The sequence below is a fragment of the Carcharhinus amblyrhynchos genome, chromosome 8, assembly GCF_965287045.1.
Source record: "Carcharhinus amblyrhynchos chromosome 8, sCarAmb.v2.hapA, whole genome shotgun sequence".
NCBI classification, from domain to species: Eukaryota; Metazoa; Chordata; class Chondrichthyes; order Carcharhiniformes; family Carcharhinidae; genus Carcharhinus; species Carcharhinus amblyrhynchos.
The window spans coordinates 58,560,152-58,581,351 of NC_137331.1; the positions used below are offsets into that span (position 1 = coordinate 58,560,152).

At 42.4% G+C, this 21,200-nt stretch overlaps 1 protein-coding gene across 5 annotated transcripts in view; it reads left to right on the plus strand.

The window, feature by feature from the left end:
- arfgef1 (ADP-ribosylation factor guanine nucleotide-exchange factor 1 (brefeldin A-inhibited)) overlaps positions 1-21,200 on the plus strand; it is a 250,335-nt gene that overhangs the window by 173,869 nt on the left and 55,266 nt on the right. For all 5 annotated transcript variants that reach the window (XM_080194121.1, XM_080194120.1, XM_080194123.1 and 2 more), the window contains 4 exons: positions 5,726-5,876; positions 6,948-7,047; positions 9,611-9,651; positions 9,746-9,915. In XM_080194121.1, the coding sequence (XP_080050247.1) occupies positions 5,726-5,876; positions 6,948-7,047; positions 9,611-9,651; positions 9,746-9,915 (462 nt within the window). The remainder of the gene's footprint in view (positions 1-5,725; positions 5,877-6,947; positions 7,048-9,610; positions 9,652-9,745; positions 9,916-21,200) is intronic.

Consider the following 21,200-nt stretch of genomic DNA (forward strand, 5'->3'; position numbering starts at 1 on the left):
AACCAGTTTTCCAGCCATATCAGTAATTTTCTCTCAATTCAATGGGCTTCTGTCTTAGTTAACAGTCTCTTATATGGGTTTTTATCAAAGGCCTTCTGGAAGTCCACATAAATAACATCCATTGACATTCCCCTGTCCACTACCTTAGTCACCTCTTGAAAAAGTTCAGTGATGTTTGTCAGGCATGACCTACCTGTTATGAATCCTTGCTGGCACTCCCTGATTAACACAATTTTTGAGGTGTTCAGTTACCCTATCTTTGATTATAGACTCCAATGATTTCTCACCACAGACGTTAGGCTAACTGATCTGTAATTCCCTGGAGATTCTCTTTCACCCTTTTAAAAAGTGGAATGACGTGAGCAATTTTCGAATCCAGGGAGACAACTCCTGAATCTAGGCAACTCTAAAGTATTATAGTTAGAGTATCAACAACATGTGCCCACGCTTCCTTTAATACCTTCTGATGGGAGTCATCAGTTTCTGAGGATTTGTCTCTCTTTAGTTCCATTCATTTCCTCATTATCAGTGTTTTACTTAGCCTGTTCCATGCACGAGTAATTGTCTCTCAGTGCAGGTTAGGCTGATTGGCCATGCTAAATTGACCCTTAATTTCAGGGGATTAGCAGAGTTAATATGTGGGGTTACAGGAATAGGGCCCAGATGGGGTTGTGGTCGGTGCAGACTCAATGGGCCAAATGGCCTCCTTCTGCACTGCAGGGATTCTATGACCTTTCTTTGGCTGCTGAGTTTCCTGAGGCTTGAGAAAACCAGCTGGCCAATGTTAAAATTGGAATGAAGAAAGAAAGGGAGCATGCTGTCACATTAAAATATCACATTGTTATCCATCTTCTGAAACTTAGTCGCTCCTTCCTACTACGAAGGGGCAGGGTTTCTTGCATCCAGAAGCCTATGATGTCCATTGTGATGATCAAGCACCTGCGCAAGGATATTTTGGCCCTGGAGGGAGTGCAGAGGAGGTTTACTAGGCTGATACCGGAGTTGAGGGGATTGAGCTATGAGGAGAGGCTGAATAAACTAGGCTTGTACTCGTTAGAGTTTAGAAGAATGAGGGGAGATCTCATTGAGACGTATAAGATGATGAATGGGATGGATAGGATAGAGGTGGAGAGACTCTTCCCGCTCAAAAAAGACAGTAGGACTAGGGGGCACAGCCTCAAGATAAAGGGGAGGCGGTTTAGAACGGAGTTGAGGAGGAACTTCTTCACTCAAAGGGTGGTGAATCTCTGGAATTCTCTGCCCGTTGAAGTGGTGGAGGCTGCCTCGCTAAATATTTTTAAGAAGCGGGTTGATGGGTTTTTGATAAGAGAAGGGATTAAGGGTTATGGGGAGAGGGCGGGAAAGTGGAACTGAGCCATGACAGATCAGCCATGATCTTATTGAATGGCGGGGCAGGCTCGAAGGGCCAGATGGCCTACTCCTGCTCCTATTTCTTATGTTCTTATGTTCTTATGACTCTTCCTAGCATCTGTTACAATTAATAACGTTTCTTGATCATGGTAGCTGGGACTCTGTCATGACTAGAGTTGTTGCCACTGGTTTTCTCAGCCAGCAGCTGGCCAACCTGTTACATTTTAAAATGTCTAAAGGGCAGGAAACAAGAAAAAAAATCATAAGGTGTTGTCCCCAAAACTCCAGACCACACTGTTCTGTCCTCTCCCTGAGAACAAAGAACAACACAGCGCAGAAACAGGCCCTTTGGCCCACCCAGCCTGTGCTGATACATACTTTCTATCCCTCTGCCTGACATTCATGTGTTTATTACACCTTGAACATTGCTAACTGCTTGCTTCCACCACTTCCAATGGTAGTGTATTCCAGGCACCCACAACCCTCCATGTGGGAAAAACTTGCCCTGCATATCTCCCTTAAACTTACCACCTCCCACCTAAAACCTGTGCTGTTTTGTAGTCAACCCTTCCACCCTGGGAAAAGACCACTGACTATCCACCCAATCTATGCTCCTCATAATTTTGTAGACATCTATCAGTCACCCCTCAACCTCCACCTTTCCAGTGAAAACAGTCTGAGTTTATCCAACCTCTCCTCATACCTAAAACCCTCCAGACCAGGTAACATCCTGGTGAACCTTCTTTGCCCCTTCTCCAAGCATCCATGTTCTTCTGGTTGTGTGGCAACCAGGACTGCATGGAGTATTCTGAATGTGGCCTAACTAAACTTTAATACAGCTATAGCATAACTTGCCAAATTTTATTCTCGCTGTCCCAGGCAATGAAGGCAACATGCTGTATGACTTCTTGACCATTTCTCTGCCCAAGTCTGCAATCTTTCTATATTCTGCTGTATCCTTTGACAATACTCGTCACTATGTGCAACTCTACCATTTTTTGTGTCATCTGCAGACTTACTAATCGGACCCCCTGCGGTTTCCTCCAGATCATTTATATATATATATTACAAATAAAAAGGACCCAACACTGTGGATCCCCATGGAACACCATTAGTTTCTGATCTTCATTCTGAGAAAGCACCCTTCCACCGCTACACCGTCTTCTATGACCAAGCCAGTTCTGAATCCATCTAGCCAGCACGCCCCAGATCGCATGAGACTTGACTTTTTGTACCAACCTGCCGCAAGGATCCTTGTCAAATGCCTTACTGAAGTGTATGTAGACAACATCCACTGCCTTTCTCTCATCAATCATTCTTGACACCTCCTCAAGAAAATTTAATCAAGTTGGTGAGACATGACCTTCCATGCCTAACACCATGCTGTCTATCACTAACTCCATTCACTTCCAAATGTGAATAAATCCCATCAGTCAGACTCTTTTCCAATAGCTTCCCCAGCACTGATGTTAGGCTACTTGTCCGTAATCACTTGAATTATCTCTGTTTCTCTTCTTAAAGAAAGGAACAACACTAGCCATTCTCCAGTCCTCTGGCACCTCGCCTATGGCCAAAGAAGATGCAAAGATATCTATTAAGGGCCCAGATAATTAATCCCTTGCCTCCCACAGTATCTTGGGATAGATTCTATCTGTCCCTTAGGGATTTGTCTACCCTGTGCATTTTAAGACACTCAAGACTTCCTCCTTCATAGACCCTTCCCTCCCTTTGGTGAAAACAGATGCAAAATACTCATTAAGGAGCTCACCTACATCCTCTGGCTCCACACATTACCTTTCTCCTTTATCCTTGAGTGGGACTACTCTTTCCCTAGTTACCCTCTTGCTCCTAATATATGTATAAAATGCTTTGGGATTTTCCTTAACCCTGTTGACCAACGACATTTCATGGCATCTTTTAGCCCTCCTAACTCCCCATTTGAACTCTTTCCTACTTTCTCTGTATTCTTCAAAGACTTTGCTTTTCATTGCCTGGGCCTTACAGATGCCTTTTTCTTTCTTGACTAAGCTGACAATTTCCCCTGTCATCTAAGGTTCCCGAATCTTGCCATTCCTGTCCTTCGTTTTCATAAGGACATGCTTATCCTACACTCTAATCAACTGGTCCTTAAAAGACTCCTGTGTGTCAGATGTGGATTTATGCTCAAACAGCTGCTCTCAATCCACATTCTCCAATTCTTGCCCAATTTGGTTATAGTTGGCCTGCTCCCAATTTAGTACCTTCATCCAAAGACCACTCTTGTCTTTATCCATAAGTGTCCAAAACTTACAGAAATATGCTCACTATTCCCAAATGCTCCTCCACTGAAACTTTGATCACCTGGTTGGGCCCATTCCCTAATACCAGGTCCAGTATGGCCCCCTCTCTCGTTGGACTATCCACATATTGGACACACCTAACAAATTGCTCCCGATCCAAATCTCCAAATTCAAAAGAGAATCAGTAACTCCCTGACTGCTTGGAGATAATAGAGTGGTTATGTTGATTTGTCTCCCATCTTCTCTTGTTATCAGAGAGTTGATTATCCTGTACATTAGGAAGTTTGAGGATACAAACTTGCTGTTGGGGAAGTCTGCAATGGACTATATTTTTGTTATTTTGTGGCACAATGCACTTGTGCTGTATCCTGGACCAACACGTAGATTTCAAAGCTAAGCACCACTATTATCTTTTAAATTCTGGGTAATGAAGATCAATTTGAGTAGATAAGGATTGTTCTAATATCTGGCTTAGATATTTGTTTGACAATTACTAATCTGCCGCAAGTTCATTGTTACTTTTGGTTTTAGCTCAGTTTATACATTTTTCAATTATGGTTCTCATCATGTATGTTCAAATTTTTTATTCATTTCTGGGATGTGGTGTCATCGTCTAAACCAGCATTTATTACCCATCCCTTATTACTCTTGAGAAATAAGAACATAAGAAATAGGAGCAGGAGTAGGCCATCTAGCCCCTCGTGCCTGCTCCGCCATTCATTAAGATCATGGCTGACCTGATAGTGGTTCAGTTCCACTTACCCACCTGCCTCCCATAACCCTTAATTCCCTTATTGGTGAAAAATCTATCTGTGACTTAAACACATTTAGCGAGGTAGCCTCTACTGCTTCAACGGGCAGAGAGTTCCAAAGATTCACTACCCTCTGGGAGAGGAAGTTCCTCCTCAGCTCTGTTCTAAATTGACTCCCCCATATTTTGAGGCTGTGCCCCCTAGTTCTTGTTTCCAAGATGATGGTGAGTCCATATGGTTTAGGTACACCCACAATGCTGTCCGGGTGGGAGTTCCAGCTTTTGAACCAGTGTGATAGGTTTGAAAAGTACTGCCTAAGAAGTCAGTGCATCTTGTAGACAGTACACACTTTTGCCACTCTGCGTTGATAGTGAAGGGAGTGAACTGAAGGTGATGGATAAGGTGCCAGTGAAGTGGGCTGCTTTGTTCAAGATGATGTTGATCTTCTTGAGTGTTGTTGGAACTGCAGTCATCCATGCAAATAGAGCATATTCCATCACCCTCCTGATTTGTGCCTGGAGATTGTGGACTGGCTTTGGGGAGTCAGGAGATGAGTTACTCGCCACAGGACTCCTAGCTTCTGACCTGCTTTTGTAACCACAATATTAATGTGACTTGGCTAGTCGAGTTTCTAGTCAATGGCAACCTCAAGTATGATAATAGTGTCCGATATTTCATAGAATAATCATAGAATCTCTATAGTGCAGAAGTAGGCCTATCGAGTCTGCACCGACAACAATCCTACCCAGGACCTATCCCCATATCCTCACACATTCACCCCACTAATCCCTCTAATCTATGCATCCAGGGACACTAAGGGGCAATTTAGCATGGTAAAAAGTCTGACAACACCAGGTTTTAGTCCAACCTATTTATTTGATAATATAGGCCAATGCACCTAATCTGCATATCTTGGACTGACGTAGGAAATCGGAGCACCCAGAGGAAACCCATGGGAAGAACGTGCAAACTCCACACAGTCACCCAATCCAGGAATCGAACATGGGTCCCTGGCGCTGTGAGGCAGGAATGCTAACCACTGTGCCATTGTGCCGCCCCATTTATTTCAGCAAAGATATTTTTATCATGACTACTCAGTAGAAATTCTATTTCTCTTGTATGTAAATATTATGAATCAATTATATTTAATAAATGTGCATTAACTATGCTAGATTACAAAGTGTAATTCGACTGACTTTAAAGCAAATTAGGAGAGTGTTTCAAAACATTTAAATTACCTCATTTTGTTTCGTTGTTTAATTTTGAGTGTCACTGGAAATAATTTGTAAACTTGTATTTTTTTTAACCTGTAAATATTCATAGATCTTAAAATGTATCAGTCAGCTGGAACTGGCCCAGTTAATAGGCACTGGAGTAAAAGCACGCTACATTTCTGGGACAGTTCGAGGTAGAGAAGGATCAGTTTCTGGATCTCGAGATCAACCAGCCGATGAGTTTTTAAGTCTAGGACTGGGTAAGTCGGTTTGCTTTATCACTTGGATATGCTTGTAATAAATATACTGCAACCACATCCCGCTTTCTTTGGGCTTGCTGTTATGTCAGTGTTCCTTGTTGTGCAAAGACAGATTTTTGAATGCATGATACCTTTAAGTTTTTTTGCTTGCCCTCATGCAGAGTATTTAACATGGAGCAAGGCTTGCAGGCTTCTGTACAATTGAGCACCCATACAGCTTGATGGGAATATTGGTTATGGCAAGTCCCTTCCTTATCAAACTCAGCGTATTGAAACTTAACCTTTCGTGCAATCCTGCATTTTCAGTGGCTGTCTGTTGTATGTTCACTGCCTGATATTCCTGGTGCTTTTTATGCAGCCTGTTCTGGAATTTAATCCCCAAACAACAAAATCTTATTCTTGCTGTCTTCATATTTTTCTTGGCCTTCATCATTCATGTCTTGATCTAATTCTCCCATTAACAGCAGGAGGAACAAGACAGTAATTTGAGACCAGGTTAGAGTGCTTAAGAGACTCCAGAAGAATAAATCTTGAAATAAGTTTCCAGCTGGGTTTTATTTTTGAGGAACCATTATACTGTATCAGACTGTAGTAACTGCAGTAAATTGGAGGAATGGTTTAATAAAGTTGTCCTGAAAAAAAAAGCTTGCATTTGCATCGCATTTTCTCATGTCTTCAGGACATACTAAAATTAAGTAGGAGTCCTATCCAGCTAAGGCAAACTGACACTTTAAATTTTCCAATAAGGTACTCTGTAAATAGTTTCTACAACTAAAGAATTTACATTTTTTTTGTACATTTAACTATTTCCTGTTGGCATTAAAACATTTGAATCTGGGCTAGTTTATTCCCTAGTGATTTGTTCTGAGAGGCACAAATTGAGACCAACCAAACCTATTTCCATTGCGGCCATTTGTTGTTCATTTTGATGTGATTATCTGTTTAATCGGACTCTATTTATAATTCTTGCTACTTCTCCCTATAATTGTTTGGAAGTATAGATTGAGCTTTATTTTACAAATGCATCACTCAAAAATTTAACCCAAGGTCTATCTTTCTATTCCTACTCAGGCACTTTGGTCAGTGGGACTGTGGACCGAAAGCAAATAGCTAGTATTCAGGAATCCATTGGTGAGACAAGCTCTCAGAGTGTTGTTGTTGCAGTTGACAGGTAAGACCAATTTTATTTCAGATTTACACGTTTTTTGTAGTTCATTTGGTTTATTTTGGGTACCTTGTACTTTGACTTTCTTACATTTACGATCTGATGTTTGATTTAACAATGCAAGATTACAACATCCATAGCAAAGATAACAAATTTATTGTCACATCTTTAACATAATAAAATGTCCCAGGGCACTGCAAAGGTTGCCAATCAAAATTTGATGTTTAACCTGTTAAGAAAATACTAGGGCAAATGATCAAAAGCTTGAAGTGGATTTTAAGAGTGTCTTGAAGGAGAGTAATGTAGAGAAGCAGAGAGATTTGGGGAATTGTTTTTAGAACTTAGGCCATTGTTGTTTTGGATGTATTCGATAACAGCAATATAAGTCTCTGCAAATTTACATTTTTAATTTTGTATAATTTTTAAATTGCTCTGAAGAAATTTTAAATCTGCTAGATGTGCTGACAAAAATTAAATTATGCTTCAATTACAATTTTGTTGGATTCTTAATGTGTATTATTTAGTTTGGTTCTTACAACTTGTAACGTGAGCAGAACCAAGAGGTAAATTAAGTAGCTTTTTGAGTATGAAGCAGAAGTAAATCATTATTTACTTGGAAAGACAGAAATAGAACTACATGACACTGTTAATGAAATGACATTCGTTTGGAAAAAGCTGTTAGTTTTTCACCGTCTCCATCCTGTTATGTTGGTTTCGGGTTCCATTCTTCCGCTCTTTCCACGTGCTTGAAATCTTTTCCACTTCCAGTCATCATCCAATTTCCTTCCAAAGGTTATTGAATTTGATTCCACTCGTCTTTCAGGCAGTGTAATTAGACTGCTACTGAAAAAGACATTTCCACAGGTTACTTCTGATTCTTTTCCCAATGACCTTAATTTTGTGCCCAAAATTTACCAACCGTTCTAGTAAATCTGCTCTTTTCCCTATTTAAGGTTCTTGTCATCCTCCTTAAAGTTTGCCAGCTACCATCAGCCACAAGACTTCAACTAGAATTGAACCAATGCGTTATAAAAATTTAGCGTAATTTTCTTGCTTTTGCGTTCAGTACCTGTTTATTAAACAAAGATCTCGGATGCCTTTTAAAAACTTTCTTAACTTGTCCTGCCAGTTTCAAAGGTTTGTTTACAGACATCCCCAGCCATCTCTGTTCCTAAACTCCATCTAAAATTGTACCAAATTATTTTTATACCTCTCTTCATTCTTTCTATTGAAATGAATCTCAATCAAAAAAGCTGTGAAAAACGTGATTTGCCTTGAACACAAAGTGGCTTTCATTTATTAGTTGTTATTTTTCCAAGTCAGTTTTGTCTCAATATGTCAAATGATTTTCTCACAAATGACAGTCAGATGTCATTATGTCATCCTTCTTGCCCTTTTTTTGAACAATGGAGTAACATTTTCAACCTTGTGTCATTACTGCCGTATGTAAAGAAGATTGAAAAATTGAGAACATAGTCTCCATAATTTTCACTCTTAATTTCTTCAGCAGCCACCTACAGTGCATTTTGCATCTCAATCAGAGCCAGTGAGTTTTCTATTTTGAGCATTACCAACCTTTTCAGTATCTCTTCTATGTTTCCAATTTCCCTATTGGCTCCTTCTTTAATGCAATGTTGGCAGCATCTTTTTTCTCACTGAAGACAAATGCAAAATACTAAATTACTACTTCAGTCAAACACACTACCTCTACAAAAATGTGTCATTTCTGGTCTCAGATCTATCTCATCTTTTCTTTGACTACCTTTTTACTATTTATTTGTTTGTAAAAGATTTTTGTATTCCCTTTTACATTCTTAATTTATTCTCATGCACTTGCTTTGTCCTTCGTATACTTTATCTGTTTAACCTGTACATTTTGTGCTCATGTTAGTTCACTACTTAATTGTGAATGAAATACTTATCATGTGCCTCCTTTTTATGTGTAATTTTGCTCTTTATATCTTCAGTTATCCGGAGAACTCCAGCTTTGGATGCCCTTTCTCTTCCCCCCCACCACCCCTCCCCCCAGTGGGAATATGTCTCATCTGTACTTGAATTATCTCTACTTTGAACTCTTCCTATTTACCCAATTACTTGGCAATCTTTGTTTCCTGTCCAGATTCCTTCTTTACTCACTAAAATTATTCGTCCTCCAGGAGAGTTTATTCACATTTGACTTTGCATTGTAATTTTTCATTATTCTAAATTTAATGATATTGTTATCACTATTTATGAAATGTTGCCCAATGAAAAATGCTTCACTTGTCCCACTTTGCTTCCCAGACTGAGATCCAGCATTGCTTTCCTCTTGTAAGACTGGAAACCTATTGATCAAAACAGTTCTCTTGTATGAATTTCAGGAATTCCTCTCCCTTTATTCCCTATATGCTTATTATTTTGGTTTATATTGGGATATTGGAAATTTCAATTACCACCGTAATAAAGTTCTTGTTGTTTCTGCAAATGTGCCAGTTCGATCTACTTGCTGAAGGTACACGTGATTCTGAGAGTCATGTGTGCATGATTTCATGTATAATGTTCAAAATGGAAAACTTCTTTTGCATTCCAGAATTTTCACAGGATCTACAAGACTGGATGGAAATGCCATTGGTATGTTTTAACATTACAACATTTTTAATATTAACTTGTCAGCTTATTGTATTGGCACATTAGATAAAAAGTTGTATTTATTTTTCATTTGCAGTTGATTTTGTGCGCTGGCTTTGTGCTGTATCTATGGATGAGTTAGCCTCACCAACACACCCACGAATGTTCAGCCTTCAGAAGATAGTTGAGATATCCTATTACAACATGGGACGTATCAGGCTACAGTGGTCCAGAATATGGGAGGTCATTGGAGATCATTTTAATAAGGTAATTTTCTGAAAGTAATTAATGCATCATGACTTCATTTTAAGTGCTTATTGTCTAAATGAAGTACTTTAGGATGTCCACATAATTATTTAGTTTTTATGATTTATTAGCTTAAATAGTAACATGAACTCATTACTGTTTTGTAAATTACATATTGGGCATGTTTGTGTTTTATCATATATTAATGTTTGTACATAGACACGTTCGGTCATAAACTGGTACTTGTTGCATTTATAGGTGGTGTTGTGACAGGAGCCTCTAACGTTAAAGGTGTTGTACTTTGCCTGTCACAGGTTAACCCTGCCTACTGTTTCACGTTAGCTGATATTTTATGTTGAGATTATTTGGTAAAAATGCTATTTTAAGCAAATATCTGGATATTTTAAAATTCACTTTAAATGTATTCCATTTGTTTTTGTTTCTAAGCCTCTTGACTTTTTTGTCATGCCTTCAGTCTGAGCACGAGCTCTGGCTTGCATCCTGGAAAAAGGAATCAGCGTATTCTTGGCTTGAAGTACACACCTGGCTGCTTCTATTTTTTGTTACAACCCCTAAGATGGCTGCAGATCTCACAAGACAAAGTGGCAACTTGCCATCTACCTGCTTGTAGGGAAGTTTGTAATCTAATGCTAAAAATCCCTCAGCCCTGTTCCTCATGACACGAGGTTTGCATCGAGGTAAAATTGCTAATTAGTTGATCCTTGATTCCAATTCCCTTTCATCTCAGAAGCAAATGAATAGTTGCAATCGATGGTTTACAACTCAATACCTGTAACATCTTTCTGGAACTTGGGAGATCAAAGTCTGCTTGTTGTAAACTCGGAGACTTCGCTCATTGTCCGCAAGTATAAATATTTTGCACCACCTTCTCAGTAAAAGAATCTGAGCCATTCTTTTACCTCTAACAATCAAATCACTGAGGCAGAATGCAGCACAAGTCACATTACTTCCTTCATTTACCCTAAGTTTAAAATTACAGTCCCAAAATATGATAATTATATAAACCACAAAATAAAGTCCTATAAATTAAATCTTATAAACCTCACAACTGTAACTTTTTTAATATGTTGTATACTTCAGCTTTTTTTCAACTTCAGCTGTTTTGCTCCTTCTCCCCACAAGCTGTCCATTCTTGCTTTTAATGTCAAACTTATTGAGCCTACCAGTGCCTGTTACGTTTATATCTACAGAGCCATTAGCATAGACATTAAAATGCACTACATTTTTTTAAAAATTCTTTACATAAAAATAGAGACCATTTTGTACATTTGCAAGCAATGTCATTGAGCAATAATACCAGTTGACATATTCCACCTTGCTGTCCAATCGTTTTTGGATCATCCAGTATGCATTTGCTGCATTGCACCCGACCACGTGCCTCTTTTATTCCCTGATTTGTGCTGTCCCATCTCAAAACCGGATCCTGTGTTATGGGAAAATCATCATTCAGAGTCAGATTTAAAGATTCAACATGCGGTTTATCGGACAAAGCTTTGAGAGAAGCGCTGGGCTCTCCACAGTGCTCGCAGTCACCTTCTCAACTTTAAAATGGCAGCTGAGCTTCTTTTAAACAGTTGATATGCCTAACCTGTAACCAACAGCTCACGCATTCATACATAGACTACCACCTTCTCGCCCTTTCCTTCATTGTCGTCGTCTTCCTCGGTGGCTTCAGGTGTTCCCATCAGACGTTCTCCTTCGGTGACCACACTGGCCCCTGGCACAATCCGAGTCATCATGTCTTTACAGCAGATGTTAAGATATCCGACAATCAGGCAACAGAGAATCATTATTGCAATGAGAATAATCAGTCCATGCATTAAATAAGAACCCAGGATCCCCCCAATAACCATTCAAGCCAGCTATTCCCCTTCTTGGGGCCTTGTCTAAAGACATCGAGTTGCTTTCTTATGTCATTAATGACATGGGTGATGTTGTAGGATTCATCTGTAACATGCATTATACATTTGTCTCCTGTTATTGTGCATACCGCCCGCTGTTGGGCCAACTGATAATCTACTGATAAACTGATAGCGGGTCTGCTAAGCGTACAATCTTAATTCAGCCAATTCTTGGTTGACGGCCTCCAGTGCCTTTGCCGTGCTGTTTCCTAGGATGGTTAATCCACAAATAAGATGTTTTTTTTTGCAGTAATTACTCCTGCTGCTTCCCCCAGAGACAGGGCGCCAATACACCCATAGACGAGTGATGATCCCAGTGTGACCAGGACATCCCAGTGGGCACAGTGTTCCTTGCTGATGGCCTGGGTCACTATCTTTCTTTGGATATGTCCTTTTTGAGGGCATTGAACAGTGAGTGGTCCTATTGTTCCTACTGCAAAAAGGATCAGGAGTGTTGGTGTTGCCATCGTGAAGGTGCCGTCGAGGAGGAACTCAAATCCCTTCTTGGCTCAGTAACATTTAATATCCTGGTTATTCGTTTGTATGAACTGTATATACGCCAACTGCTTGGTTCACTTGACTTTCTGTCCAATCCTACCAGCTGGTATGTATCAAACAGGTATGTCCATGTGGCTGAGCTGACTTGAGTCCCATTACATTGACCACAAATGAGTTGCCTCCCCGCGGTCACGTTCAGGCATCTTTGCACTGCTCTACCAGTGGCTTGATTCCCTTTGTAATTTAACCAATCGAGGTTACCCCTTTCTAGTTCTTTCTGATGTGCTTTGATTTTTATTACTGCCACTTCTCTGGGTTTTTTGCTGGCCTTTAGTAATGCCTCGATCTTTTGTTGGTGTTTAATAGGGGTTCCTTCCGTGGTTACCCCGAATGCGTACCTGTTATCGGTATATATATTTACCATCTTTCCTTCGGACAATTCTAGTGCCTTTGTGAGTGCCACCAGTTCCACCACCTGCATGGATAGACCTCCGTCAATTCTTTCTGACTTTACCATTTCCAATCTGTCATTTACTACTGCCCACTCTGTCCGGGGTGATCCTTCCATGTACTTACGTGAGCCATCTATAAAAAGGATCTCTTCAGCTGTTGCTAAAGAGATCCTTTACCTTCTTCGATATCCGTATCTACGTCTCCACAATTATGTGGTTCTCCTGTATCCAAAATTCCTTCTGCTAGGTTATCTCCTGTGTCCCTTACTATTATAACTGATTTGCTGGGAAGTAGGAGGGCGGCTTTCCATTTAGCGCTTCTCATATTCGAGACGGACCTTAACTTTCTTGTATTTAGCATTTCCTCCAACGTGTGTTTGGTGTGGAGGATTATATTTCCTGTCACTACTATCAGTTCGCTAACCTTTACAGCCCAGGCAGTGCAATCTAAGGCAGCTATGCACCTTGGCAGTCCAGTTACTACTGCTGTTGAATAGTAACTTAAGGGTCTACATTTATCACCATGATCTTGTGTTACTACTGCAGAGTAGAACCCACCTTCATTGTTACAGTGTATGTGGAAATCTTTATTGGAATCTGTTAGTCCCAGTCCACGGGCTGATATCAGTTCTGCCTTTAACTTATTATGGGCTCTTTTTGCTCAGGTCCCCATTCTATGGAGTTTAAAGCTGGCTTTCCCCCTTTAACTAGCCTCTGTACAGGCTCTGCCAATTTTGCGAATTCCAGGATAAAAGTTTGGCTATAATTAAACAATCCCAGCACCTTCCTGACTACTCTTGCAATGACTGGCCGCGGTATTTGTTGTACCATTTTCTTTCGGTCTGTTGGCATCTCTTTAAGCCCTTGTAATATTAAGTGTCCTAGGTACAGGACTTGTGCTTTTCCGATTTGTGCCTTTTTGGGGCTCACCTTTAACCCTGCGGTTTTCAATTCATTCAACACTAGATATAGTGCTCCCTGATGTCCCAACTTAGATTCTGAGGCCATTAATATATCATCCACGTATTGTAGAATCGTGTTACCCTCTGGTAATCCTACCCTTTTAGGACGTCACTCAATACTCAATGGAAGATAGCAGGGCTATTGTGGAATCACTGCGGTAGGCGAGTCCAAGTGTACTGTTTGTCTCCCACCGTAAATGCAAATTTGTCTTAGTATTCAGAATCCAAGAGTAGCGACCAGAATCCATTGGCTATATCTAATATGCTAAAGATTTTATGCCCTCGTGACAGTCCATTCAGGATTGTCAAGGGGCTTGCTACGATGGGGTGCAATTTGGACGTGACTTTATTGATGTCGGTGTAGTCTGTTTTGAGCCTGTAACTTCCGTCAGGTTTGCTCACTGGCCGTGTAGGGGAATTAGTGGTACTCGTAGTTTCCCTCAGGAATCCTTTCTCCACTAACCCTTTAACAATTTCTACTGCAGCTGCCTTTGCTTCCAGTTTTATCGGATACTGTCGGTGGGGGTTATGCTCCGGGTCGGTTTTGGTTAGGCCAGAGTCTAATTTCGTTTTGGTCTGTACTCTGGGGACGGAGGCACAGATGGCTCCAAACCCGTTTGTTTCTAGTCGCCAATCTCTGGTGGTGGCTGTAGCCACCTTGGTAATTTTGAGGTGACTCGTGAGTTTTCCTATTTCAGTTTTCCGGCATCCCGTTTTGTCCAGATTAGCTCTCCCTTCCTACAATCAATCAAAATTTCATACTCCTTCATTAAATCATTTCCCATTATTGTACCATCCTTATTTTTACATACATAGAATCTCATAGAGATATACAAATTATTTATGTCTACTAACATGGTCTCACTCAGGTAGGCAGGTGTTTTGTTCCCTCCTATCTCTGTTAGATAAATCATCATACTTGTAGTGGGTAAGGGAAGGTTGGTGACAGATATGGATGAACCTGTGTCCACCAGCAACTCACATTGCCTGTCCCCTACTAATGCAGACACACAGATCCTTCCTTCCTCCTCACACTTATGAATGGGGTCTGCAGGCCGTCAGTCTTGCTGGTCTCGGAGGTTCCTTAGTTCCTCCAATTCTGCTGTGGACATGGATCGGGGTAGGGGTCTCCCATGTTTGTCCTAACACATTGCTACCATGTGTCCATTTTTATTACAATAATTACAATGTCTCCCATTGTTTCCAAATTTATTTCCTTTCTTTGGGACCCAGCACTCCTTTGTAAAATGCCCTTGTCGGCCACAATTGTGACGAGTCAGTTTGGGCTTAGTTCCACTCCCACTACCATAGACGGCTACTCTTTCCTGTTTTACCTTCATCTGAGATTCCCTCCCACCCTCCTTCTGTGTACGCCGCTAGCCATTCCACCAGTTCATCATCATCCTGGGACATGATCACTCCGATTTTTAAGATGGTTTGGTGGGCGCTGGAGAGCCCATCCTTTAAAGGTTGAATAAAGGCTCAATCCCCACTGCCTAGGTTTCCTTGCCCTGATCATTCCTGGTATACTTGAAACAAAAGTTCCCCATATACAGAGGCCCCTTCCCCCTTTTGTTGCTTGGTCGTTGTGATTTTATTCCAGTTGGTGGGGGCATTTCCTAAAACTCTCTGGACTTCTGTTTTAAACAGGGTGAAGAGTACCTGCTGGGCATCTATTTCTGCCATTAGGGCTACTGCGTGTGTCCAACGTTCTCCACTGTAGTCTTGTGCTGGGCGAATGGTGGGCCCTCCAGCTACCTTCCTCCATTTATCCGCTAGACATGGAGCCCTACCCAGTTGGTGTACATTCCTTAAGCGCAGTTGGTATCCGACCCAAACCATACCTAATTCTTCTCAAAATTTTGTATTTGCGCTTCTAGGTTGTAGTTTACCCAGGGAGACCATTACCTGTTGTCTTTCGCCCAGAGTGAATGGTTTGTAATTTGCTGTCAGCTGCGTGTCCGTTGCCCCTCGGGTTACTGGTGCCAAGTTGTGTTCTAGCGCTTCCCCTTCCTCTGGAGGGGCGATTGGTCCTTGTTATGTGGACTCATAAGGGGGCAGAGGAACAGTTCCCCTCCCCATTGATTCTCCTCTAATATTCGATTCCTCTTCTCCAATTCCCTTACTCTGGATTCTAATTTTTTAATTCTGTCTTTATCTTCATTCCACTTTTTAGTGGAGGCAACTACTTGTTCAATTAGTCCAGCTAATTGATGTACTAATAGTACCCTTGTCTTTTTTGTTTTGTCTCTCTTTTCCCCATCTATCCACTTTCTCTATTGTTCTAAGGTCTGAGAAACATCCCAGCCATCCCTTTACATCTTCTTAATCAGAGTGTCTGTCTGTTATATATTTATCAATAAGGGAAACCGCAGGTCCCCACTTAGTTTCTTTATCTGCCATTTTGCAGACTTCTATGCCCTGGCCACGATTACCTCCTCAGCAACGTGTTTTCTCCACCATTGGCGTTTCCATTTAGACTCACGGCCACAATTACTTCCTCGGCAACATGTTTCCTCCACTGGAATCCAGCTCTAGGTCGGGGTGATCAGTTCCTTACCGCACTGCTTTACAGACAAGTACACAAACTACACAAACTTTTATGCAAGCAGGTGGCAAACTTTGCATTTGTTCGCCACGACAGAGTTTGATGTTAAGTGACCTTTATCACTTGTGCTTCACGATCCTAAGTTCCTCGGTCCCTCTCCATCCACTTCAGGGTCCTGACCTTCGCATGGGCTATTTCCTCCCCTTAACAACCAGTCTAAGGCTGCGTGTTTGAGACAGGCATTTCCCTGTCCTTAGTCAATAGCACAAGCAGTCAATTCCTATTTCTATCCGATAATCCCATAAATTCCCCTAATTTTCACCCGTTTTTAACTGCATTGTTGGCTCAGTCTGACTCCCACAGTTCAATAATCTCTACTCCAGTTTGCCAATTGAGGCCAACTGATCAGTTCACCAGCAGTGAGATCCTGCCCGACTACACCAATTTGTTCTGGGAAAATCACCACTCGGAGTCAGATTTAAAGATTCAACGTACAGTTTATCGGACAAAGCTTTGGGAGAAGCGCTGGGCTCTCTGCAGTGCTCGCAGTTACCTTCTCAACTTTAAAATGGCAGCTGAGCTTTTATACATTTTCAAATAGTGGGCAAATATGGACATTAGCAGTTACCACACCGTTATACATTTATGCCCTTCTTTCAATGACTAACCTTGTTAACAAAACTCATTGTTTTAGTTCTGCCTTATCTCAAGCTAAGGTGATCGTCTGGGCCTCATGGTCTGATTTATTTCCGGTAGTAGTTAGACACTAACAGGATTTAACTCGTTGTGCAAGTCTGTGCCTAAGTCAGCACATCTTAATGTCCTTTTATAGAGTCCATTTTGTGCCAGGTAACCATCTTGTATTTTTTTAATTTTGGGTTTACTCCAACACCTGCAGTGCTGCTTGTCCTGCAGTACCACTCATACTGTTACTCTTTCTTTTAGCACCTTGCCCCTGACAGTTCTGGTGTCTTTTAATTAGCCAATATCTCTTGAGCTGGTATTTTGGAAAATCACTTCCTGCTGAGCTCTGCTTCCTGCCATCCTTCAACTTAATATGGTTGTCTGGTCTTGTCTTCCCTTTCCCTTGACATTCATTTCATAGAATATAGAAAACTACAGCACAAACAGGCTCTCCGGCCCACAAGTTGCGCTGATCATAATTATGGGGGATTTCAATCTACATATTGATTGGTTGACCCATGTTGGACGTGGTGGGCTTGAGGAAGAGTTCTTGGAATGCTGCCGGGATAGTTTCCTTGAACAGTGTGTGTTGGAGCCGACGAGGGAGCGAGCTATCTTGGATCTGGTGTTATGTAATGAGGCGGGTAGAATTAGGGACCTTGTGGTGAAGGATCCTCTTGGGAAGAGTGATCATTGTATGGTGGAGTTTCTGATGCTGATGGAGGAGGAGAAAGTGGGTTCCCGGACATGTGTCCTTTGAATAGAGGGGAGTATGGTAGGATGAGAGAGGAATTGGCGAATGTTGATTAGGGGAGTGTGTTGGAAGGTAGGTCTGCTGAGGAACAGTGGAGGATCTTCTGGAGGAGGGAACCGAGTGTAGGGTGTCGAAATTTGCTGATGACACCAAGATTGAGGGAAAGGCAAATTGTGCGGAGGGTGTGGAGAGTCTGCAGAAGGATCTAGATAGGCTGGGCGAATGGGCCAGGAAATGGCAAATGGAATTTAATGTTGGCAAGTGTGAGGTGGTCCACTTTGGTAGGAAGAATGGTAGGAAGGACTATTACTTACGTGGCGAAAATCTGCAGCAGGCGACGGTGCAGAGGGACCTCGGGGTCCTTGTGCATGAGTCGCAAAAACCCAGCTTGCAGGTGCAGCAGGTGGTCAGGAAGGCGAATGGGATGCTGGCCTTCATAGCGAGGGGGATTGAATATAAAAGTAGGGATGTCTTGCTGCAGCTGTATAGGGCATTGGTGAGGCCGCAGCTGGAGTACTGTGTGCAGTTTTGGGCGCCGCACCTGCGCAAGGATATTTTGGCCTTGGAGGGAGTGCAGAGGAGGTTTACTAGGCTGATACCGGAGTTGAGGGGGTTGAGCTATGAGGAGAGGCTGAATAAACTAGGCTTGTACTCGTTAGAGTTTAGAAGAATGAGGGGAGATCTCATTGAGACGTATAAGATGATGAATGGGATGGATAGGATAGAGGTGGAGAGACTCTTCCCGCTCAAAAAAGACAGTAGGACTAGAGGGCACAGCCTCAAGATAAAGGGGAGGCGGTTTAGAACGGAGTTGAGGAGGAACTTCTTCACTCAAAGGGTGGCGAATCTCTGGAATTCTCTGCCCGTTGAAATGGTGGAGGCTGCCTTGCTAAATATTTTTAAGAAGCGGGTTGATGGGTTCTTGATAAGAGAGGGGATTAAGGGTTATGGGGAGAAGGCGGGAAAGTGGAACTGAGCCACGACAGATCAGCCATGATCTTATTGAATGGCGGGGCAGGCTCGAAGGGCTAGATGGCCTACTCCTGCTCCTATTTCTTATGTTCTTATGTTCTTAAGGACGTCTTTCTTGGTGCTCAGCAGAAATTTATTTCGATGGTTAAAAAGGATCGTAGGAGGAGAGATAATCAGCCGTGGATAACGAAGTAGGTGAAGGAAAGTGTTAAATTAAAAGCGGATGCGGTTAGAGTAGCTAAGAGTAGTGGGCAAGAAGAGGATTGGGAGAGGTTTAAATGTCAACAAAGAATGACGAAGAAGTTGATAAAGAAGGGTAGGATAAACTATGAAGCTGGGCTAACGCTTAATATAAAAAAGGATAGCAAGAGTTTTTATAAATATATAAAAAGGAAGAGGCTGACTAGGGTGAACGTTGGACCCTTAGAGGATGAGAGGGGGGACTTAGTGGTAGGGGATGGGGAAATGGCTGAGGCCTTGAATAACTTTTTTGTTTCGGTCTTCCTGGAGGAGGGCGTGAATAGTTTGCCGGGTGTTAGCGATGGAAAGATGGTAGGAGTGGAGGGCCTGAATGACATTATTGTTACTAGAGAGGCAGTGCTCAACAGACTGGAGGGACTGATTGTGGACAAGTCCCCAGGACCGGATGGAATGCATCCAAGGGTTCTGAAAGAAATAGCGGAGGTGATAGTGGATGCCTTGGTGATTATTTTCCAAACGTCGCTGGATTCCGGGGAAGTGCCGGAAGATTGGAAAATGGCTAATGTTACGCCATTGTTTAAGAAGGGTGGCAGGCAAAAGGCAGGGAATTATAGGCCGGTTAGTTTAACGAATGTTGTAGGTAAAATGTTAGAATCCGTGATCAAGGAGAAAGTAGCGAGGCATCTTGAGGAGAATTGTTTGATAGAGCAGACGCAGCACGGTTTCGTTAAGGGGAAGCCGTGTCTGACAAATTTATTGGAGTTCTATGAGGATGTGTCTAGGGCGGTGGATAGAGGAGAGCCGGTGGATGTGGTGTTTCTTGATTTTCAGAAGACGTTTGATAAAGTGCCTCACAAGAGGTTATTACAGAAGGTCAGGGGACATGGAGTTGGGGGTATGGTGTTAGCGTGGGTAGGGGATTGGCTGTCAAATAGGAGGCAGAGAGTGGGGGTCAGTGGGTGCTATTCGGATTGGCGGTTGGTGACTAGTGGAGTGCCCCAGGGGTCGGTGCTGGGGCCTCAGCTATTTACCATTTATATAGATGATCTGGAGGAGGGAACCGAGTGTATGGTGTCGAAATTTGCTGATGACACCAAGATTGGTGGAACGGCAAATTGTGCAGAGGGTGTGGAGAGTGTGCAGATGGATTTAGATAGGCTGGGCGAATGGGCCCGGAACTGGCAAATGGAATTTAATGTTGGCATGTGCGAAGTTGTCCACTTTGGTAGGGATAAAGGTAGGAAGGACTGTTACTTACGTGGCGAAAAACTGCAGCATGCGACAGTGCAGAGGGACCTCGGGGTCCTTGTGCATGAGTCGCAAAAACCCAGCCTGCAGGTGCACCAGGTGGTCAGGAAGGCAAATGGGATGCTGGCTGTCAGAGCGAGGGGGATTGCATATAAAATTAGGGAGGTCTTGCTGCAACTGTACAGAGCACTGGTGAGGCCGCAGCTGGAGTAGTGTGTGCAGTTTTGGTCGCCGCACTTACACAAGGATATTTTGGCCTTGGAGAGAGTGCAGAGGAGGTTCACTAGGCTGATTCTGGAGTTGAGGGGGTTGAACTATGAGGAGAGGCTGAATAAACTAGGCTTGTACTCGTTAGAGTATAAAAGAATGAGGGGGGATCTCATTGAGACATATAAGATGATGAATGGGATGGATAGGATGGAGGTGGAGAGGCTTTTCCCGCTCAGAAAGGACAGTAGGACTAGAGGGCACAGCCTCAAGATAAAGGGGGGGCGGTTTAGAACAGAGTTGAGGAGGAACTTCTTCACTCAAAGGGTGGTGAATCTCTGGAATTCTCTGCCGGTTGAAGTGGTGGAGGCTGCCTCGCTAAATATATTTAAGACGCGGGTTGATAAATTTTTGATGGGCAAGGGGATTAAGGGTTATGGGGAGAGGGCGGGAATGTGGAACTGAGACACGACAGATCAGCCATGATCTTATTGAATGGCGGGGCAGGCTGGAGGGGCTAGATGGCCTACTCCTGCTCCTATTTCTTATGTTCTTATGCTACCTACTAGACCTATCTATAACCCTTACTCCCATTAAATCCCATGTACTCATCCAGAAGTCTCTTAAGAGACCCCAACGAGTTCACCTCCACCACCAACAACAGCAGCCGATTTCACTCACCCACCACCCTCTGAGTGAAAAACTTACCCCTGACATCTCCTCTGTACCTACTCCCCAGCACCTTAAACCTGTGTCGTCTTGTAGCAACCATTTCAGCCCTGGGAAATAGCCTCTGAGAATCCACCCGATCTATACCTTTCAACATCTTATAAACCTCTATCAGGTCACCTCGCATCC